Below are 20,107 nucleotides of genomic sequence, written 5' to 3'. Positions count from 1 at the left end.
CCTTGACTAAGGTGGAAAAGTGTTGTGTTTTAAGCCTAAACCTTGGGTGGGAAAGGGTAATTCACTCTAAAAAATTCTATGTATTCTCGTGATCTAACTGATTTATACCTCACCCCACCACCCCACATGAAGCATAGAATTGTCTATTTTCAACATCTACTATTGCCACCGTTGCTTTAACCTTTCAGGTATATGCTGGTTTCCAATAACTCGTGGACACATTTCTTTCAGTGTTCCAGTTAGCAACTTGGGAATTATTCCTCACCCTCTTTAATTATGCTCTCTATTCCAAGCCCTTAAAAAGATATGCCTCTTTGAACCCGTGGTGGTGGTATTTCACATTTGACGTTTGTTAGTATGAAATTGCTACGATTCCTTCGTTTAGTTTTACTTTAAACGCAATATGCTTTTAGCTAAAGAGTGGAAGCGAATAATGTACCATGTTGAGCAACAAAAAAAAAAACTAACAATTTTTAACATCATTCATTAACCCAGTACAACACAACATATAAAAAATAAAACCAAGGTTGAGTTATATATATATATATAAACAATTTATTGAGTAAACCAGTTTTAGCGACTCAAAAAATACTAAAACATTTATGATTATGTCTCTGGATAATCTTGTTGTTGATTCCAAGTTAATTTCAACCACTTCAAGAGTAATAGAGATAAGTTTTATGTATACCAATAGTTTCTATCATATTTTGTGTATACAAAACATTTGTCAACAATATATTTTGCTTTGAGAGAATTAATCCTTTGAGAAGACAATCATATCTAATAAAAACAGCTCCATAATCTTAATCTAAACTTTGACAAAATATTTTTCAAGTTCATATATTGATTATCTCACAATTATAGAACTAACCCAAGATGACATTTCGAAAAAGAATGACTTCCATTTTGTTATAAAACTCTTATATATTGCATATAATTCGTATCTTTATATATTTGTGTTTAATTTATTCATTCTAGATTTTTATTTAAAATTTTTATTTTATTTTTTAATAGTGAAAATGAGATTTAATTATTAAAATTATTGACATGTTTTAAACGGTTTTTATATTAAATTTTTGGACTGTTTACAAATAGAAGAAAACGTTATGTTTTATTTTACTCGTAAATTTGGGAATGAAATTGAAATATAAAAATACTAAAAAGAACAAAAACAATAAATAATTTTAAGCTAATAAAGATTATGTTTGATTAATTAGGGTTAATAGATTTTGATATAATTATAATTTAAAATGAATTAGCATGGAAGGTATTTAACTCAAAATCCAAACTTGAATCTGAATTGATATCACAGAAACATCAAGTCGAACATCAAAACATTAATTTTTAGTTTCAACACATAAATATATAATGCGTTGACAATTTAGACTGGACCGTTGACTACGGCTCGATTAAAGTTGACCGTTTATAACCCGGATCTTGCTTTCACTGTTAAACCGCAAACCGCTTGTGGCTAGCTAGCCGCCAGGTAATCATCCACATGTGTGTTATTAAATTCGTCACGTGTGGAATTAATTTTGACGGCCATGTCTCATCTGTCACACTGCCCTTTCAGTCAGTACCCAAAGTCAAAGTGTCTAATTCCTAATTTTATATAGCTTACACACCTATAATATATAAATGAAGTGTGTAAATACGTATTATTTTATTTTTAAATTAAAATTATTTAATTATATAATAATATTTTATTATATATTTAACTTTATATATATATATATATATATATATATATAAATAATTTTGCAGTTTTCACGTTTGTCATTCAAAAGGGGGATGGTTCCATTAATGTTGTAAAGTTCGTTAATACTAATTCAGTATTCCTAATTTGACCTTGGCACTTGCTTCCCATTCTTGTATTATGTTTTAAAAGAATATTAACATTAAACAAAAAAACATGGATGCAAGGACTAGTTTTGGAATAAAGAGTGAAGATTATAAACATTACTGGACTCAAATTCATGAACGACAAATACAATTTGACTCAAGAATGTCCCATTACCCTCTCAATTTACCATTCTACCCTTTCTTTTCTTCTCACTCATAGCACAACTAAATTAAAAAATAATGACTGTAAAATCCCTTAAAATTTAAAAATGATTGTAAACACCCCCAACAGCTGTCTGAATTCGGTAATTAAACTGAAAAGATCGGGGTGGAAATTAATTAAGGAATATTTGGAGGACGTCTAAAATAATTCTTAACTAAACAAACGCCTATAAAAACTGACTCCCGCTACTTCTGGTTCTCTCGTCGTTAGATTTCGCAAAAGTCACACAGCTGTGCCTTACGTTCTCGAATGGATTCCTCAACTCGCTGCTCCGTCATCATCATCGGCGCCGGCGTCTCTGGTACATTCTCGTTCCATTTTTTTTCGGGGTTTTCGTTGTTGGTTCAGGGGTTGAGTTTTTCTTAAGGCGGCTGTGTTTTTGGCAGGCATTTCGGCGGCCAAAACGTTAGCGGAAAATGGAATAGAGGATATAGTAATTCTAGAAGCATCCGACAGGATTGGCGGGCGTGTCCGGAACGAGAATTTCGGAGGCGTGTCTGTGGAGCTCGGCGCGGGTTGGATCGTTGGAGTCGGCGGAAAGGAGTCTAACCCGGTCTGGGAACTCGCCACACAATCTGGGCTCCGAACTTGCTTCTCGGATTATAGCAATGCCCGATATAATATCTACGATCGAAGGTATATTTTTTAATTGAATTCAAATTCAAGAGCGTTAATGATGTGATACTTTTTGAAACGTCGCCAATGTTTTTTCTGTTGCGTTGCGTTGCGTTTCTAATGAGCCATATCTGTATCAAAATCAGTGACGTCTTTATCTTTTTGTGCGTTGTTACATCACGTATCTTTTTGAAAATTATTTTATCCGGTTTTAAATAATTGATTATTTTTTTCTTCTGTTAGTGGGAAAATATTTCCGACTGGAGTTGCGGCGGACTCGTACAAGAAAGCGGTGGACTCAGCGATTCAGAAGCTGAAGAGTTTAGAGGCCAATGTGAATGACATCATCAAAGCCACTGCAGAGCCGTCATCGTGAGTCCCTTTAAATTCAGTTTTGCTTTTGTTATTTTTATAGATGTATTATATTCGTTTTAATGGTCTTTTTTTTATGGTTCTGTAGTTCTCCCAAGAAGCCGATAGAGCTTGCCATTGACTTCATTCTACACGATTTTGAGATGGCTGGTTTGTGTCAAAACTCATCTTTGTTCTGTTTGGTTGCTGGGAACAGAGAAAATATCTGTATTTGGTGATTTAATTGGTTTTTTGGGTACAGAAGTGGAGCCAATATCTACTTATGTAGATTTTGGGGAGAGGGAGTTTTTGGTCGCAGATGAAAGAGGGTATGGTTATTTGCTATACCAAATGGCTGAAGAATTTCTATGTATCTCTGATGGTAAAATCTTGGACAGTCGTCTCAAGCTCAACAAGGTGAATCTTTAATACTGTTTTAAGCTCTTGCCATTTGTTTGGTCATCTGCTTTTTTCCGAAATCATTCGTCTGTAAAGGAAAAAATTCTTAAACTCTGTTTTGTTAGCTTACATTGTTTTTATTTTCGTTGTTGAGCTTGATTGACCCACTTTTGGGAGTTCGTAGACAATGACGTTTTTCTCATAGCACTTTCAACCTTCCTTTATCATAGTGTATTATATTTGATGGGGTCAACTACTGTTTTCTAGGTTTTTATTTTCGTTTTTGCTTTTGTTTCTATAGAGGCGGATTCTTTCTTTCTATCTTTGTTTCATATTAACATTTCAAACTTTCAAGTTTTTACTTTCTAGAGCTTTAGTTTTCTCAGCTGTTGAAATTTTTTCTTCAGGTTAATGATAACAAATTATAAGAAACTAAATAGTCAAACCTTACCATAAATGGGTCATGGGTTCTATGTACCTCTAACTCTGCACAGATTCTCTTCCATAAATTTTCTATCTTTCTGATTTTTTCCTCTGAGTTCTACATTCCACACATTTCCTTGCATTGACTGTTCAATTCTTTTAATGGTTCTTTTAAACATGTCTGAAGACCAAGGATTTAGATGGGGATACATTACCACTAACATTGTAACAAATTTTACATTTAAAAAAAATCAACACAACATAGAAATGAAGATTTTGTGCACGGATTTGTGGCAGGTTGTGCGGGAATTACAGCACTCGAGAAGTGGCGTAACAGTAAAAACAGAGGATGGTTGCGTTTACGAAGCTAATTACGTGATTTTGTCTGTTAGTATTGGAGTTTTACAGAGTGATCTCATTTCCTTTAGGCCTCCCTTGCCTGTACGTCTCCTATTCCTTATGATATTTTATTTGGCTTACATTTTCTCAAGATCCTTATAATATTCTTGTTAATTATAATGGATTCCCTTGAAATTGTGATAATCTTTAGTATTGAATGTTAGGGAGAATCAGGCTAATTTATTTACATTAGTTGGAGAATCTTGACCCTTCAATGTACCTACATCATTTACTCTTAAAAAATATGGAACCACAAATATTTAATACATGAAATTAGGTCAGACTTTTATATAAATAGGGTAGATGCAAGGCATAAATCTTCGAGGTTGTCTTTGTCTTTATTTAAGCTGAAACAATGGATTGAATCTTTACCTGATCCACAGGATTTGCTATTTACCAGCTCACGGATTGTATACTCTTTTTTGGTTGATATTTTTTGGGGTTAGTACCATGAAAACTGTAAAGTTGGTTTTTTTTTTTCCGGAAATATCTATATTGTGACAGCTGTTTCTATATCATATTTTCTTGGAAAATAATGAAACAAGGCTATCTATGGTTTTTGTTTGTTAATGGGAATTGAAAAACTATGAAATTTAACAAAATGTTGTAGAATAACTGTCACAAGTGTAAATTTGTTTATACGTTAGAGATGCTAAAATATATTGCTTAAGCTCTACACATTCATGGGTTTTGGATGCTAATATATGGTTATAGTGTTGTGAGAATTTCATTAATTATGTTTACTTATATTGGTATGTGATTAATAGTACTTTGCCGAGTAGAAATATTAACATATCTTATGCATTAAATTTATGAAAAAGAGGTGGAAAATGGAGGCCATAGAGAAGTGTGATGTGATGGTGTACACAAAGATCTTCCTAAAGTTTCCTTATATGTTCTGGCCATGTGGCCCTGGAAAAGAGTTCTTCATCTATGCCCATGAGAGGAGAGGCTACTACACGTTTTGGCAGGTTGGTTCCATGTTTTGATTACGGGGTTGCCTGTTTTCTTCCTAGCAAATATAAATTGAATCATGAAATATATAAATTCTTCTTTCTGGCTTTTGGAGTTTTGGCATCATTGGGATCATTATTTTCACCCATAAATTATTAAAAGATCTCTTAGTAAAATGTTTAATAATTGCCCACAGATGTTAATTTATATATATCAATTATTATAGAACCCTCAAACAGAATTCTTATAATTTCTAACATTTGTGGATTTCCTGTGAGGTGTTGCCATGTTAATGTTTACCATGCTGTGTTTTTAGATTTATTTGAAATGTTATGTCAAATATTTCATATTCATCTTGTACTATTGTGCAATCATATTTGCTTTGTTTTCAATTAGATGGGCATGATATTTTGTAGATTAGCAGATTGATAGAATTTGATTGAATCTTTTATATTGTTGTAATGGAATTTGATCGAATAATAATATAAAAAGAATATGATACATTCAAGACAAAATATTTTTGTATCAGTTGCGACAAAATTACCCAATAAGTTTGAGTTGTTACTCGTTTAGTTTATGCTCATTACAATGTTAATTTTTTGTGTTACTGTGCTTATCTTTCAATTATGAGTCATGACTTAATGTCTAATATTATATGAGATGATAAAAATTTTTGTTAAATATTGAAATTGCTTTACTGGTTGGGATAACCAACAACTAGAATCTATTGCATTGCATTATTAGTTTAAATGACTATGCATAATCTATCTGTTGTTTCTGTCACTATCTTAGAGCTGGCAAGGCTAGCCACAGTATTAGCTTTCAAACCCAAAATCTTAAACAAATAAAGGTGGGATAATTAATTATATCTTATGATCAAATGTGGTTTCTTGTGGAAGCAACGTAGGATCCTAGTGTCTGTTATTTTCAATTCTTATTTTATCAATGTGGATTCGTTACATGCATTATGACAAATAAGATAATATTATATTTATGGTCATGATATCTTTTAAAATAGGAACTTCCATTTCTTTTTATTTACTTATCATATCTCTCCAAGCTGGCTTCTGATTTGTTACTTTGTCATCAGCACATGGAGAATGCATACCCTGGTTCCAATATCCTTGTTGTAACTTTGACAAATGGGGAGTCAAAACGAGTTGAAGCTCAATCGGATGAAGACACGTTGAAGGAGGCCATGGGGGTACTAAGAGACATGTTTGGACCTAACATACCTAATGCTATTGATATACTTGTGCCTCATTGGTGGAACAACAGATTCCAACGTGGAAGCTACAGTAACTATCCAATCATCTCCAATAACCAAGTTGTTAATAGTATAAAGGTAAAAGGTTATTAGCTTAGCTCAACCTAATTAGGTCTACTGTAAAAGATGTTCATTATGGGCACATTCTCCTCATACCAAAGAATTTTATTGGTCTGACATTGTTATTGCATTTTGTTATGTTTTGTTAGGCCCCAGTAGGAAGAGTTTTCTTTACTGGCGAACATACAAGTGAGAGATTCAACGGCTATGTTCATGGTGCATACCTTGCAGGTATAACTTTAGAGAGCTTTTATGGTGCATAAAAGTGAGAGATTCTTTTTAGACATTTCTCACTAATGCTATGTTTGGTGGTTGATATTTGTTCAGGTATAGACACAAGTAAAACACTACTAGAAACAATAAAGGAGGAAAGAAATAGTGATAGTAATAACTATTTGCTGGAACCCTTGTTAGCATTGACTTTGACACAGACAGAAGCAGTGTCAGGTCTTCACAAATGTGATATTCCCTCGCAATTGTATCTTAGTGGAAAGCTTGGCATTCCAGAGGCGATATTATGACTAAATGGACCACATTTTGATGATGAAAATATGAGCAATGTGATTGAGGGCCATATGGATTTGGTTCCAGAGATCAACCCATTGAAGCCATGTACAAAAAAAGCCAGCAGCATGATGAGGCTTGAATTGCAAGAAAATGAGGAAAGTGTAAGGCATAACAAGGGAAGCATGGATTTATCCTCAAAAGTGCAGCTGCTGCATCATTGAAGATCAGAGGGTGCCTGGTTTTAGAATTGAAGGGAAATTTTTTGGCATACATAGCATACAAATTATAACAGTTAACATTACCATAATCATGAAGCTGCCTCTGCATGTTTTGGTTGGTATATCATACTATATTGTCATATTTGTATTCTTGCATTCCACTGATATTGAAGGAAAACAACAAAACAACCAATCTAATACATGAGTAAATTATTTCAGAAACTTGTTTTCATTAGATTATGTAAGATTTTTCAATTGACCTGGGTCCTTCATCAAAAACTAATATATTAGCCTGGTAAATTAATGAATACGCCATTACCATGTTCTGCAGATATCATAGGAGAAGCAGAATAGCTCAAATGCAAGTGATTTTACCATATAAACAAGTTTGAAAAATAGAGAATGCATATATAACCTATAGGGGATGACAATTGCAGAGAATAGACTGCCCTGAGTAAACATTAGAATTGAAGACATTGAATAATACTCCCCTGGGAATACACTGATTAAAAATAAAAACGAGAAAGAAACTTTTTTGAACCGTCTCTTCGTTTGCTTGCTTTGACAATACTTGCCGTGTTGAGCCTACCATGAAGTTGAGGGGAAGTTTTCCATATTGGTTTGACATCCGCAATAAGAAACAGGGAAATTATTTCGTCCAATCTCGGTTAGATGGGCATGGGCTTAAGGCTCAAAATTCGTCCAATCTCGGCCTGTCCGTTTGACGCTGACACCATAAACCCCACCTTCCTATCCAAGTCTTAAACCCTGAAAACCCTAACTCAACTCTTCTCCATCTCAGAAAGTCAGTACCACTTAGCTACCCAATAAAGTTCAAAAACAAGAAAGAAGAAATGGAGGTGAAAACAGAGATGACGAACAACGTGATGTGTCTATTAACAGACCCAGAAGGGAATCCGTTAGGAGCTCCAATGTATCTCCCTCAGAACGCGGGTCCTCAACAGCTCCAACAAATCGTTAACAAACTTCTCAACAATGTAAGTACTTCACTTTGGAAGATATATGCTTAGCTTGTTCTTTAAAAAATATTTTTTTTTTTAAATTAAGATGAGTGATCATCAAAATTCTCCGTTTCGGTTTTGTTTAGGGGGAGAAATTACCGTATGCTTTTTATATATCTGATCAAGAACTTCTTGTGGCCCTTGGGACTTACTTAGAAAAACACAAAGGTTTGTATTTTACAATTGTAACAGAATTAATGAACTCATTTGCTAATTCTATACTTGGATATGTATTCATCCTTTCATAGTGTTTCTTAATTTTTTTGTGTCAATGAATTTCTAGTTTCTGTGGAGAAGGTTCTGTCGATAGTTTATCAACCGCAAGCTGTTTTTAGAATTCGTCCTGTGAATCGTTGTTCAGCCACGATTGCTGGTGTGTGAATGCTTTGGGTGTTTTTGTTGTGTTGTTATTTCCTTTGAATTGAGTCGTTGAATGAGTCAGTTTTCACTAGCATGTGGTTTAGTATTACAGAATTGGCACTCTCAACTGTGTAACTGTAGGTCATATGGAAGCTGTGCTTTCTGTAGCTTTTAGTCCTGATGGGCGACAGTTAGCTAGTGGTTCAGGTGATACCACTGTTCGAATATGGGACCTCAATACCCAGACACCAATGTACACATGCACAGGTTAGGAATATGAACCTCTCATCACTGTCACCTACTGTCTATTGGTTACCTTGAAGTATCTGCATACGCACTTAATAATTGGTACAGATCACAAGCTTGGACATCAGTTATGGTTTTTGATCTTTTAATGTTTTTAATTGAAGTTTTTTCTATTACTCTAAAATTTTTTTTACCAGATTTATTAATTGGATGTTGTTGACTTCTATTGATACTAATATTACTGTCGATTCATTTGCTTAACTATCAGAAGTTTTACTTTTCTTCAGGACACAAGAATTGGGTTCTTTGTATAGCGTGGTCACCTGATGGTAAGCATCTTGTCAGTGGGAGCAAGGCTGGAGAACTGCAATGTTGGGACCCAGAGACAGGAAAGCCATCAGGCAATCCACTCACTGTTGAGTCTTTTTCCTTGAAAAATCTTATTCCTCTCTTGACAAAATTTAGCTGTATTAATATATTGTTAGATGGTTGAGTTTTTGTTAAAGTGCATTTTATTTGAATGCTAGAATTGCTTGTGTTGATGGACCATAGAAAGTATCTTGACTGTATTAGTTGAAAAAACTTCTCTAAAATGCTAATATTTTGAATTTGCTATTCTAGGGTCACAAGAAATGGATTACTGGTATCTCTTGGGAGCCAATCCACTTGAATTCTCCTAGTCGTCGCTTTGTAAGTTCTAGCAAAGATGGGGATGCACGTATTTGGGACATTACCTTGAGGAAATCTGTTATTTGTCTTAGTGGTCACACACTTGCAGTGACTTGTGTGAAATGGGGTGGAGATGGAGTGATATACACAGGGTAGGTCTTTTTCTTATATTCTTAGAAGTGTGATAAAACATTTTTCCCTGTACTCGTTTTACTCTGGAAATTCTGTATCAGCACTAGGTAATTCACTGTCACTACCTTGTGTTGATTTACTTATTTGTTTTACAGCTACCATCCATGTTTGTTCAATACTTATTACTTATATCTCATCTTAACTTTTGCAGCTCTCAGGATTGTACTATAAAAGTCTGGGAAACTACACAAGGGAAACTGATTCGTGAATTGAAGGTATATCTTTTGGTGTATGCTCTACCCTAGTTCCATTCCTTTATCTGTCCGGTTCAAATTGCAATTGCATGCATCCATCTATAGGTATAGTTTTCTGTAACAGTGTGCCTTGAAGGATAGATAACGTCATCTTTGTAGTGCCATTTTTGAAATCCTTTTGTTCCTGTTAAAATATTTCTTAAGCTCGATAGCACATTCTATCCCCTATGTGAATTTACCGGTTAATTTCTCTTTAAAAGTGTTGAGAAATCACTTATCCTCATATCTCTCTTCTGGCTCTCTCCATAATTTTTAAATTTTGAGACCATAAAATATGCTTCTTAAGTTATTATCATGTACGCACATGGTATCTCATATTCAGAAAATCTAACCAGACAAATTTACCTCAGATTATGTGCAAAATGTCATTCAAATCAATGAACTGTGATTCTGTGGTTCATAATTTTCATATTAAATTATTGAGGCTGAAAATCTTTTTTACCTTTGACCTCTCTATTGACCTTCATCTTTCTTTATATGATACTCTTTTAGGGTCATGCACATTGGGTTAATTCCCTTGCATTGAGCACCGAATATGTTCTTCGGACTGGGGCTTTTGATCATACAGGCAAACAGTATTCCTCTCCTGAGGAAATGAAAAAGGTAATTTTTTTTTCAATTTGCAATTTTGTTCTCTTCTGTACCTTGTGCTTGGCATTCATGTTATCTATCTTTTTTTTATGTGCATTCCATGTTTGCTGAGTATAACTGATTGACACCTTTGTCGGTGCACTAGTATAACTTTTGGGTTGTTTACATGCTCATTTATAAAAGCATGCATTTATTTGAGTAGCATATTAATTTCTATGTTGCGTCTACATGCTTGACGAATCTGGATGTTGAAACTAAATGCATTATATTGTATCAATATACATAGGTTGCTCTGGAGAGGTATCACAAAATGAAAGGCAATGCTCCTGAAAGATTGGTTTCAGGATCCGATGATTTTACCATGTTCCTCTGGGAACCTGCTGTCAGCAAACACCCCAAAACTCGGATGACTGGTCATCAACAGGTACAAATTATATAATATTACTTCCTGTTTGTGTTTCCATATATAAGCTATTATTTGTTGGGGGTGGAAGGTACAGTTTCCCTTATCACCCTTTTTCTCAAGTACTAGAATGCTTTTCGCTCAATGTAAGAGATCTGCTGAGGTTTCTATCTGGCTCTGAAGTTTCCTATTCCAAACTTTCCTATATCTTGGTTACATCCATCAAGATAAATTAGTGATCGCTATCAACCTCATCTTTGCAGCCAGAAATTATTTGCTTCTTGTGTACATAGTAATTTGAAGGTGTACTAACTAGGACCTCTGTTTTAAAAGAAAGGACTCATCTTCGCAGCCAGCTTTTTGAAAACATTTGCTTCTTGCCTACATAGTCGTTTGAGGGTGTAATAACTAGGACCTCTGTTTTCCAAACTTTCCAATATCTTGGTAACATCCATCAAGAAAAATTAGTGATAGCTATCAACCTCATCTTTGCAGCCTGCTTTTTGAAATTATTTGCTTCTTGCCTACAGGGTAATAACTAGGACATCTGTTTTAAACAGGAAGGAAATTTTACATATGTAGTGGGAGTTGCATTGTTTGTTCAAAAAATAGAGCTTTTTAACTGTTTATATGGGGTTTCTAAACTGTTTGTTTGTTTGTTACAGCTTGTGAACCATGTTTACTTTTCACCTGATGGGCAATGGGTGGCAAGTGCCTCATTTGATAAGTCTGTGAAGTTATGGAATGGTAAGACAGGGAAATTTGTTGCTGCTTTTCGGGGCCATGTTGGGCCTGTTTATCAGATCAGGTTGGTAGTACTTCCTGCTTTTGTATCCCATAAACTTATTTCTGCTGTTAATGGTTATGTTGCTTGTTGCTGTACAGCTGGTCTGCAGATAGTAGGCTTCTCTTAAGTGGTAGCAAAGATTCCACACTGAAGGTAATTGTACAGAATTGTTTCCAAATATTGATTGAGAATGTGTTATCGCTTATTTGCAGAACCTAATTTGACAAGTGCTAACATTCTGCCTGTGGAAAATTTTCATTTCTTTTCTATGGACAAAGAACTTAAAAGCCATTCATGTGCTGTTGAATTTATGTATTTCTTTTTTTTTTCAGGTTTGGGATATCCGGACACAGAAGCTGAAACAAGACCTCCCAGGCCATGCAGATGAGGTATCTACTCTGAACTAATCACAGAGAAAAAATAACTTCCCTTGTACTGACATCTTGGTAAACAAAATGCAGTCTATTCCAGACTAGCATGCTGATAAATGATTTATTATTTGTTTCCCAAAGGTCTTTGCTGTTGATTGGAGTCCAGATGGTGAGAAAGTTGCCTCTGGTGGTAAGGACAAAGTATTGAAGTTATGGATGGGCTAAGACTAATCAAAGTAGACAGAAGGGCATGGAATTACATTCTTAAAACGTCAGTTGATGAGGGCATATAGCAAATATTCATCAACACCAATCAGTTTCGTTTGGCCATCTTTTTCCTCTATGCTTTCTGAGATATGCTAAGGTGCCAAGAACAATGAGATTAAAATATCAATTGCAAGGATGGTTGGTAGAACGTTTCATTACAGCAGAATTGCCATTTGGACCATTGCTCAAATTGTTTCGCAGATGAGCAAGTGGGGTTCTCACCTTATAGTCACAATGCTCTGCTTGCAGATCAAAGTTCTATCTGTTTCTGTTTGTTTTGGAGGATGAGTTGGTTGATTACGTAGGCATTCACAAATTTATTTTCTTTCCTTTTGTTGCTTTGTAGCTTGAATGTGTTGATGTTTACCAAAGCTGTGCATCAGCAAATAAGTGGCATGTCTCAACAGTTAGTTGGAAAGTAAATTGTTTCTGTAAATGTAATATATTTATTACTCTTTTACCCCCTCGCTGCCTAGACTGTTGATATGCAATAAAATATTTCTTGCAGACATTTGTCGGGTAGAGCCATAGTTCCTATAGCTTCTGATTATTTTATTTTGTCTTGCATGCATGATTTGCAAGAATATTGCAGCTGCAGGTCATTTGATACACTGCTGGATAGAGAAAAAGGTTTAAACACGATGCATAAAGAGTTATAGTTTAAGAGGTTCTGCACATAATCTAAATAGCTTATACGCCTCAATTTCATCATTCAATTGTAAGATGATTTGTGCAGTATCGTAATTTATGCCAAAGTGTTTCTACCTCGAAGCTGCAGCATTACTTATGCAGTGAATTTAGTGGTATTGGATCAAACTTATGACTGTCTGCGTCAAAACCGGGGGACTTGGCCACAGATAAATAAAAATACGGACCAGAAGACATTGACAATCAAACTTGTCATCAAAAGATTGCAGATATGAAATTGATAATGACAGTGATACACAATCTTATGTCCGTAGAGAGAAGAAACTCTGCAGTATAGTATGCATAATTTTTTCTCTTACAATTTCTTTGCAAACGTGACAACCAAGGTCTCTTTACTGCGCCATGATTACTCTACTACCATTTTAAACAAGCACCAGCAAAGATACCCCAGCCGCGGATTGAACAGTTGAAGACATCATTTACAAGAGTTAGCTTTGTACTTTATGCATTTGATGGAGGCTTGTAGTCAAGCATCTCCTTTATGTTTAACCGAATGGAAGGTCCCATTGATGAGCAAATATGGGCGCTTTTCCAGTATACTCCTTTTGCACCTTTAGGCTTGTTTGTTTCAATTGATTTCTGAAAGATAAACCAAGTACTCTTTCAAGTTGAGTAAACCGCAATTTACACACTAAATAACCTAGGGGAAGAGAAGAGAGAAAGAGAACATACAACAGCAGCCAGGAAGTTTATGATGAGGTCTTCTTCAGAAAAGTCGAGTTTCCCGAAAAGTATATGAACAATCCCAGTTTTATCTGCTCTATATTCAACTTTCCCTTTCTTGAATTCTTCGATAGCCTGAATAAATTACATAGTGAACCCATTTGATTCAGGTACCAAACTTAAAATTGTCAGCAAAACAAAAAATCTATATTAACGTTATTAGTTTCCAAGTTATACATGGTGATATTCTACCGACTTGTTTATAAGTCTAGTAATCATAGTCCACCAAATAAAATATCACCGTCACAGTTTCTAAAGGAAGAATTGCAAACAACTATTTACATCTTACCTGAGGTATATTAGCTGTTACAGTACCAGCTTTTGGATTTGGCATGAGTCCCCGTGGTCCAAGAATCTTTCCTAGGCTGGCAACCTGATGCATGTGAGCAAAGACTTCAAAAGAAAATTCAAAGCGGCATGATTGTAACAAAACATATTCCATCTATCATTGCATGCAAGCACATTACTATCAATCAATATTGTGGTCAGATAAGATTCAGCTATAGAGAGACTGCAATCCCTTCAGAATAAAATTATAATAAGCTTCAGTCAGTCACTTCCAAACACTAGAAATCTTTGATGTGTCGAGCTTAAAAAAACCCAACCCACCAAAGAAATTACCAGTCATAACAATTTTCATTCGACTATGAAAACCACAGTCCCTCTAGAGCAATTAAATATCTTGTTCTGAGGATTTTCTAAGCACTTCAGAAAAACAAAAAGCAAAGCGATCGTATCAATCACTGGAATTTCAAGAATATAATGCCGAAAGAGGACCATGAGCATCACCTTAACCATCATATCGGGGGAAGCAATTAACTTGTCAAACTCCATGAATCCTCCTTTTATTTGTTCAATCAAGTCTTCACCACCAACCAAGTCTGCTCCTGCATTTTTTGCCTCATCCACTTTTTCACCTGTAAAGAAAATAAGCTTAAACATTGAAACCTAAAAACAAGCGATAATGGTAGCTCATGTGCATATAAGAGAATTGAGAACTATTCATTTTCAAATGGAAAAATCTCTGAGAACTATGCATCAATGTATCAAAAATCAGATGGAAAAAATTATAAAAGGCAAGAATTATCAAGGAACGGCATCACAATTGAACATAGAGATATCATATATAAATAACTCAGACATGTGTAACATCCTTAAATACCTTGAGTAAGAACAGCCACTTTAACCGTTTGTCCAGTTCCCTTTGGCAAACTTACCTGTGGACAAAAAGGGGAATATGAGAACAATTTAACAGCAAATGCTACTTTTACCATAACCAAATGATTCCATCATACTGCTAATAAGACTGGAAAACTTACTGTTGCTCTCAGCTGTTGATCATTATATTTGGGGTCAATATTGAGGCGAAAGTGAGCTTCAGCTGTTTCTGTAAACTTTGTACTAGACATTTGCTTGATCAACGATATTGCTGTCTTCAAGTCATACTCTTTTTTTCTCTCTCTCAATTGTTGAATTTCCAAGAACCTCTTAGATCTCGTCTGACATTTGGAAGAGCAAAACACAGTTAAGGAAACACCCCTGACAAAGCCACTGAACTATTCCATGAATTGATATGAGTCAGCAAAGTAAAACCTTTCTTTTTTAATAAAAGAAACTAAACAAAGTAAAACCTCTAGACCAAAATTGATAATCCATATTACCACTAAACGAAACCACCTAGGTTGTTTGTCTACAAATGCAACCATATGAAAATCAAAATCCCACTGGATAATCATTTAATGAAACCAACCTACATACATTGCTTAAAAAAAATAACCCAATTAACCCACAATTCACATCAATTAAGTCATAGTGAATGCTTCTTAAACCACAATTACAAAACACATATGAACCAAAAAACCCATCAACTAGAGGATGAACCCAGAATTTAAAAACAAAAGAAGAAAATAATCAGACACTAGATTTCTCAAACTAAATCTCAAACATATCAAAACCCACCAACGAAACCACTGAACAATCAGAAACCTCGAAAAAGAGAAAAAATCCAACAAAAAAACCAATATCACATACCCTGTCTCTCTTGAGAGGCAACGCAGCCTTGCCTTTCTTAGGCTTCGTTGGTGTTGTAGTAACAGTAGCACTAGCCACATCAGCACCACCTCCTTCAGTCGTCTCCACGTCATCAGTAGCCACCTCAGCCTCGGCAGCCACCGCGGCCACAACCACGTGGCCATTAAAAGCCCCATTTTTAATCTCTTTCAACGCACCAAAATCAATCCATTGGCTTGTTTTCCTCTCCCCTCCACAGTTCAACACAAGGGGCTTGCTGTAACACGATAAAGTAGTGGTCTTCGGCTTAAAGGAGAGGAGAGAGAGTGAGGGCGTCAAGTCTTGGGGGTATACAGAAGGGGCGGCGTATGTTAACATGAGGGATGATGATGTCCTGCTACATGAAAACATTATCGAGTTGTTGGGTTTGTATTGGGTTCTGAAGTGAAACTGGAAGTTGTATTTGGCTGGCTCTGGCTATCTATATCCAGTACTTGGACGAAGATAAAGAGGGGTGCGTTACGGTGCAGCAATTTTTGGGGCTTCTAGACCACTCGTACATGTTGTGCCAAACACGTTAAATTATAGAGAAATTGTGATGAGAAAAAAACTTTAGAAAATAATAAAACTATAATTCTATTCTGTGAGGTCAAAACAAAATTGGTTTTCAGTGTAGGAGAGAACGAGAAACAGAAGATTCAGATTTATATTTCATTTCATTTTCATGTAGGACACGTGTACTCAGTGTTTACTCTCTATCCACTGACTTTCTATTTTAATCCTCACGCGCACTCTCCTACGCTCCTCAGTTTCAGCGGGGCCCTTCCCTCATGGCCACCTGTTGACTTCGTATCGATTCAGACCTAAAGGGCCATGGAGCCTTCGTCTTCATGCTTGAAGCTTTTTATTTTCTGTAAACTATTAATATAATAATTAATAGTAATAATAATAATGTGTCAGAGTTTAAAGTTTCTGAATCACTTCACTTGCTGATTTTGCTTCACCAAAAATGGCAATTGCTTCCTTCTCTAACCTTTCTACCGGCTCATTTCCTTTTCAATCATCAAGCCACCACCACTGCCACCACCGTCATCTGAGCTTTGCAATAATCACCCGTCGCGTCTCCGCCTCTACCACAACCAATAGCAACTTCATCAACTTCTCTTTCACGTATGACTCTTCCGGTAACAAATCCCACTCAACTTTCATTTTCGTCTCCGGAAGCGGTGGCGGAAATGGTAACCTTGGGGGAGGCAGTGGTAGTAGTGGGGGAGGAGTTGACTCCAATGATGACTCCGGGTCCCACAACCGGCCTGACGCAATTCTCGCGCTCGCTGAGGTAAATACACACTTACATTATATAATGTAAGCTAGATTTTTTTTTTTTTATTAATGTTACATTCGGTGCTAAGTGTGTATGCAATGTGCGCACGTTATGTGGAAATTGTGATGTTAGGCGGGGAGGTCGTTGGAGAGCTTGCCCAAGGACTTGGCAGCGGCTGTTGAGGCAGGGCGAGTACCAGGGGCGATTATTAAAGATATTTTGAGCTGGAGAAGTCACCAGTATTTATAGGTGGCTGTTTCAGTTTGGTGGGTTTAAAGAACGGTTGCTTGCTGATGATTTATTTCTGACCAAGGTTGCAATAAAAGTGTGGTGTTGGCGTCTTCACCAAGGTTTGTTCATTTAAAGCTTCACATTTGCTGTAATTCCCCATTTTGATTACCATTTTGTGTTCAAATTAACAGTATTTCTGCAAAAGTACGATCTTTTTTTTTTTTAACATTTGGAACTTGAGAAGCATTTTTCTGCCTTCTTCATCTTTTTCAATTTTCTTTCATTTTGCTGACGCAGAGTTTTGAATTTTATGTGATTTTATGAAGCTTGTTCTACAATTTGATATCTCTCTCTGAATCAACTGGTTACCTACCTGGGGTCTGATCTTCCTTCAGATTTTTATATCCAGTTTCGTTAAATTCACAATGTGGATGTTCACATGATCTTCAATGAATTTTATTTTAACTGACTCGATATTGGGCTTGTTATGTATCATCAGTATTTATACATTTTTTAATTGTTTTTGATGTTTCATCATTTATCATCCACTTTATAAGCTTTTTGGAAAAGCTAGTACATTTTTCTTTTGAATACAGAGTGAATTTTACCTTTCTGGGATATAATTTCTGTTTCCTATCTTGCTTGCTCGTCAGACTGCTGCAGAGTTGGAGAAGCCAAGAGAAAAGTTTACCAAGGAGCTGGATTTTGTTTTTGCTGATGTGGTATGGCTGTCTTCAAGATTACATCTCCAAGGTTATATGTATGTCATCTTTTTGTGGTGCGGCCAGTACAATTTTCCAATGAAAAGGTTTATAAATTGAATATGCTTGTGATCTGACCTGCAACTCTTTTAGGCGAAAGTTTGGACAGAGGAGTATTTAAATTACGGATAGAATCAAATAGCCTAACTTTGCTACTGCTTTCTTAAAATTGCTATGTCCATATAGCTAATTATCACTGTGTTGAAGAAGGCTCATCTTCAATATGCAGTTATTTGTTGACAGAAAACTAAGTCAAACGGTGTTCATTATACTTCTGGGTTAATGACTTTGCAAACTAACTCTTTTTTATGTTAACGTAGACAATTGAACAACTGTGATTGTTAATAAAATATGTGCAGTTGCACAAATATACTTAATTTTACACAAAGTCTGCTGGGATCTACCACATTGTCAAACATGTCATATCACGAAAAAAAATGAAATATATTTAATTATCGTAAAATTAAGAATGCATCGCAAGATATTTTCACTCATAGCTAAATGTTTGATCTCAAATGCTTGTATTTCCACATTTATTATTGAAAATTGTCCTTTTGTCTTTTGCAGTTATATTTTGACTTGACATTTTATATGTATCATTGATTTCCTAACTGATAAATAGTCCATCCTAGGTTATGGCTATTATAGCAGATTTTATGCTTGTCTGGCTTCCAGCTCCTACTGTTGTGCTACGGGCTCCTCTTGCAGGCAGTGAAGGGCCTATTGCTAAGTTCTTCCATGGCTGTCCTGATAATGCATTCCAGGTTCTCAACCAGTTTTTACAAAATTTATTGCCATAAATAATCTTCAAACAGAATATAATTCATTATAAACTTTTTCAGATCCTTTGTGCAGGTGGCGTTGGCTGGAACATCATATTCATTCTTACAAACAGTAGGTGCAATAATGGAATGTCAGATTACTTTAAAAAAAAAAAATCAAGTGGTCATTTCTGTAGAAACTGAGAAATCGTATTATCTTAACTGCTGTGCAGTGTAATGGGGCTCAATTACTTGCAGTTGGAACCAGTGCATCCCTGGTAGTTCAACTACTAAATGTTACTCAAAATATTTTACTTTGGCCTTTTGTAGTTTTAGGCATCCAATCTTTGGACGCTTTTCTACTGGTACTAAACCTTGTGCATTTCTCTTATCCATCAAGAAGGAATGTTCCATCATAATGCTTGTGTTTCAGTGAGATCGTGTAGCAATTTGAACTCTGATTTTTGGTATTTCTTACATCCTTTTACACATTTATTCTTATGTTCATTATATCAATTCCTATCAACCAATTAACAATGTAAGTGTGGATGTCACCTATTTTAATCTTTGTGTCTTCATCCTACTAGCCTTTGTGTTCTTTTTCCTTTTAACATTTTTCAACTGTCACTGGGAAAGTTTGTTTTCGTATTTTTACTTTATTGTACATTGTTGGGAACCTAATTACAAAAGTTTATCACCGTAGGCCCAAAGGAGACAATATAGAAGGCAGCCTAGGGAGTATGGATAATGGCCCAGCTGAGAGCAAAAGGGAAGACCAAATGGATGAGGGCAGTTTGGACAAAGCACCTAGACAGCTGAAATTAATTGAAGCCTCTTTTCTAGTATTCAGAGAAGAGCCTTCAGAGGTGGGGTCTATTGACGGTTAGGAGGCAGCACATATAATGGAAAAAGCATGGATGAGGAGGGGATTATGATGGATATTGATTTTTAGTAGCAGAACCATTTTGGAGAGGGCTGGCTCTCAGAACCCAACATTCCTTTAGTTTCTTATTTTACTGTTTGTTATTGTTTTTGCTGTTGCCTTGTGGGATACATGTTGGTTTTGTTGTTGAACTTATTTCTGTGGATTGGAGCAATATTACTAGAGTATTATTTCATCATGGACATGGAAATGGAATAGTAAACTCTGCTTGATTTTTATTCAATAG

General features: G+C 35.5%; 3 protein-coding genes and 1 pseudogene across 4 annotated transcripts; 3 read left to right on the top strand and 1 right to left on the bottom strand.

Moving 5' to 3' along the window:
• Positions 1–1,864: 1,864 nt before the first annotated feature.
• On the top strand, positions 1,865–7,480 carry LOC123216463 (polyamine oxidase 1-like). Its single transcript, XM_044636866.1, has 10 exons — positions 1,865–2,366; positions 2,452–2,701; positions 2,924–3,052; positions 3,141–3,202; positions 3,294–3,448; positions 4,151–4,294; positions 5,074–5,223; positions 6,297–6,551; positions 6,683–6,764; positions 6,861–7,480. Exons 1-10 carry the CDS (start codon positions 2,315–2,317, stop codon positions 7,052–7,054), a joined length of 1,473 nt encoding a protein of 490 aa, XP_044492801.1. The 5' UTR covers positions 1,865–2,314; the 3' UTR covers positions 7,055–7,480.
• A 102-nt stretch (positions 7,481–7,582) lies between these two features.
• LOC123216464 (notchless protein homolog) lies at positions 7,583–12,931 on the top strand. Of its 2 annotated transcripts, XM_044636867.1 has the most exons (13): positions 7,583–8,256; positions 8,367–8,448; positions 8,564–8,653; positions 8,782–8,907; positions 9,174–9,301; positions 9,508–9,707; positions 9,899–9,962; positions 10,494–10,604; positions 10,879–11,016; positions 11,661–11,803; positions 11,881–11,935; positions 12,115–12,171; positions 12,295–12,931. In XM_044636867.1, the coding sequence occupies exons 1-13, from the start codon at positions 8,113–8,115 to the stop codon at positions 12,376–12,378; spliced, it is 1,422 nt and encodes a 473-aa protein (XP_044492802.1). In that variant the 5' UTR covers positions 7,583–8,112; the 3' UTR covers positions 12,379–12,931. The 2 variants fall into 2 exon arrangements, with proteins under 2 accessions (XP_044492802.1, XP_044492803.1); XM_044636868.1 differs by lacking the exons at positions 8,564–8,653; positions 8,782–8,907.
• Positions 12,932–13,317: 386 nt separating this feature from the next.
• LOC123216465 (50S ribosomal protein L1, chloroplastic-like) lies at positions 13,318–16,450 on the bottom strand. The gene is made up of 7 exons (XM_044636869.1): positions 15,883–16,450; positions 15,171–15,350; positions 15,014–15,068; positions 14,641–14,768; positions 14,141–14,224; positions 13,801–13,926; positions 13,318–13,707 (listed from the first exon to the last, which is right to left on the bottom strand). The coding sequence occupies exons 1-7, from the start codon at positions 16,270–16,272 to the stop codon at positions 13,570–13,572; spliced, it is 1,101 nt and encodes a 366-aa protein (XP_044492804.1). The 5' UTR covers positions 16,273–16,450; the 3' UTR covers positions 13,318–13,569.
• Positions 16,451–16,686: 236 nt separating this feature from the next.
• Positions 16,687–20,102, top strand: LOC123216466 (annotated as a pseudogene).
• The last annotated feature ends 5 nt before the right edge of the window (positions 20,103–20,107 follow it).

Source organism: Mangifera indica, chromosome 5 (assembly GCF_011075055.1).
Source record: "Mangifera indica cultivar Alphonso chromosome 5, CATAS_Mindica_2.1, whole genome shotgun sequence".
NCBI classification, from domain to species: domain Eukaryota; kingdom Viridiplantae; phylum Streptophyta; class Magnoliopsida; order Sapindales; family Anacardiaceae; genus Mangifera; species Mangifera indica.
The sequence above is the reverse complement of the archived record's forward strand: the minus strand, read 5'-3'. Positions and strand labels throughout refer to the sequence as shown.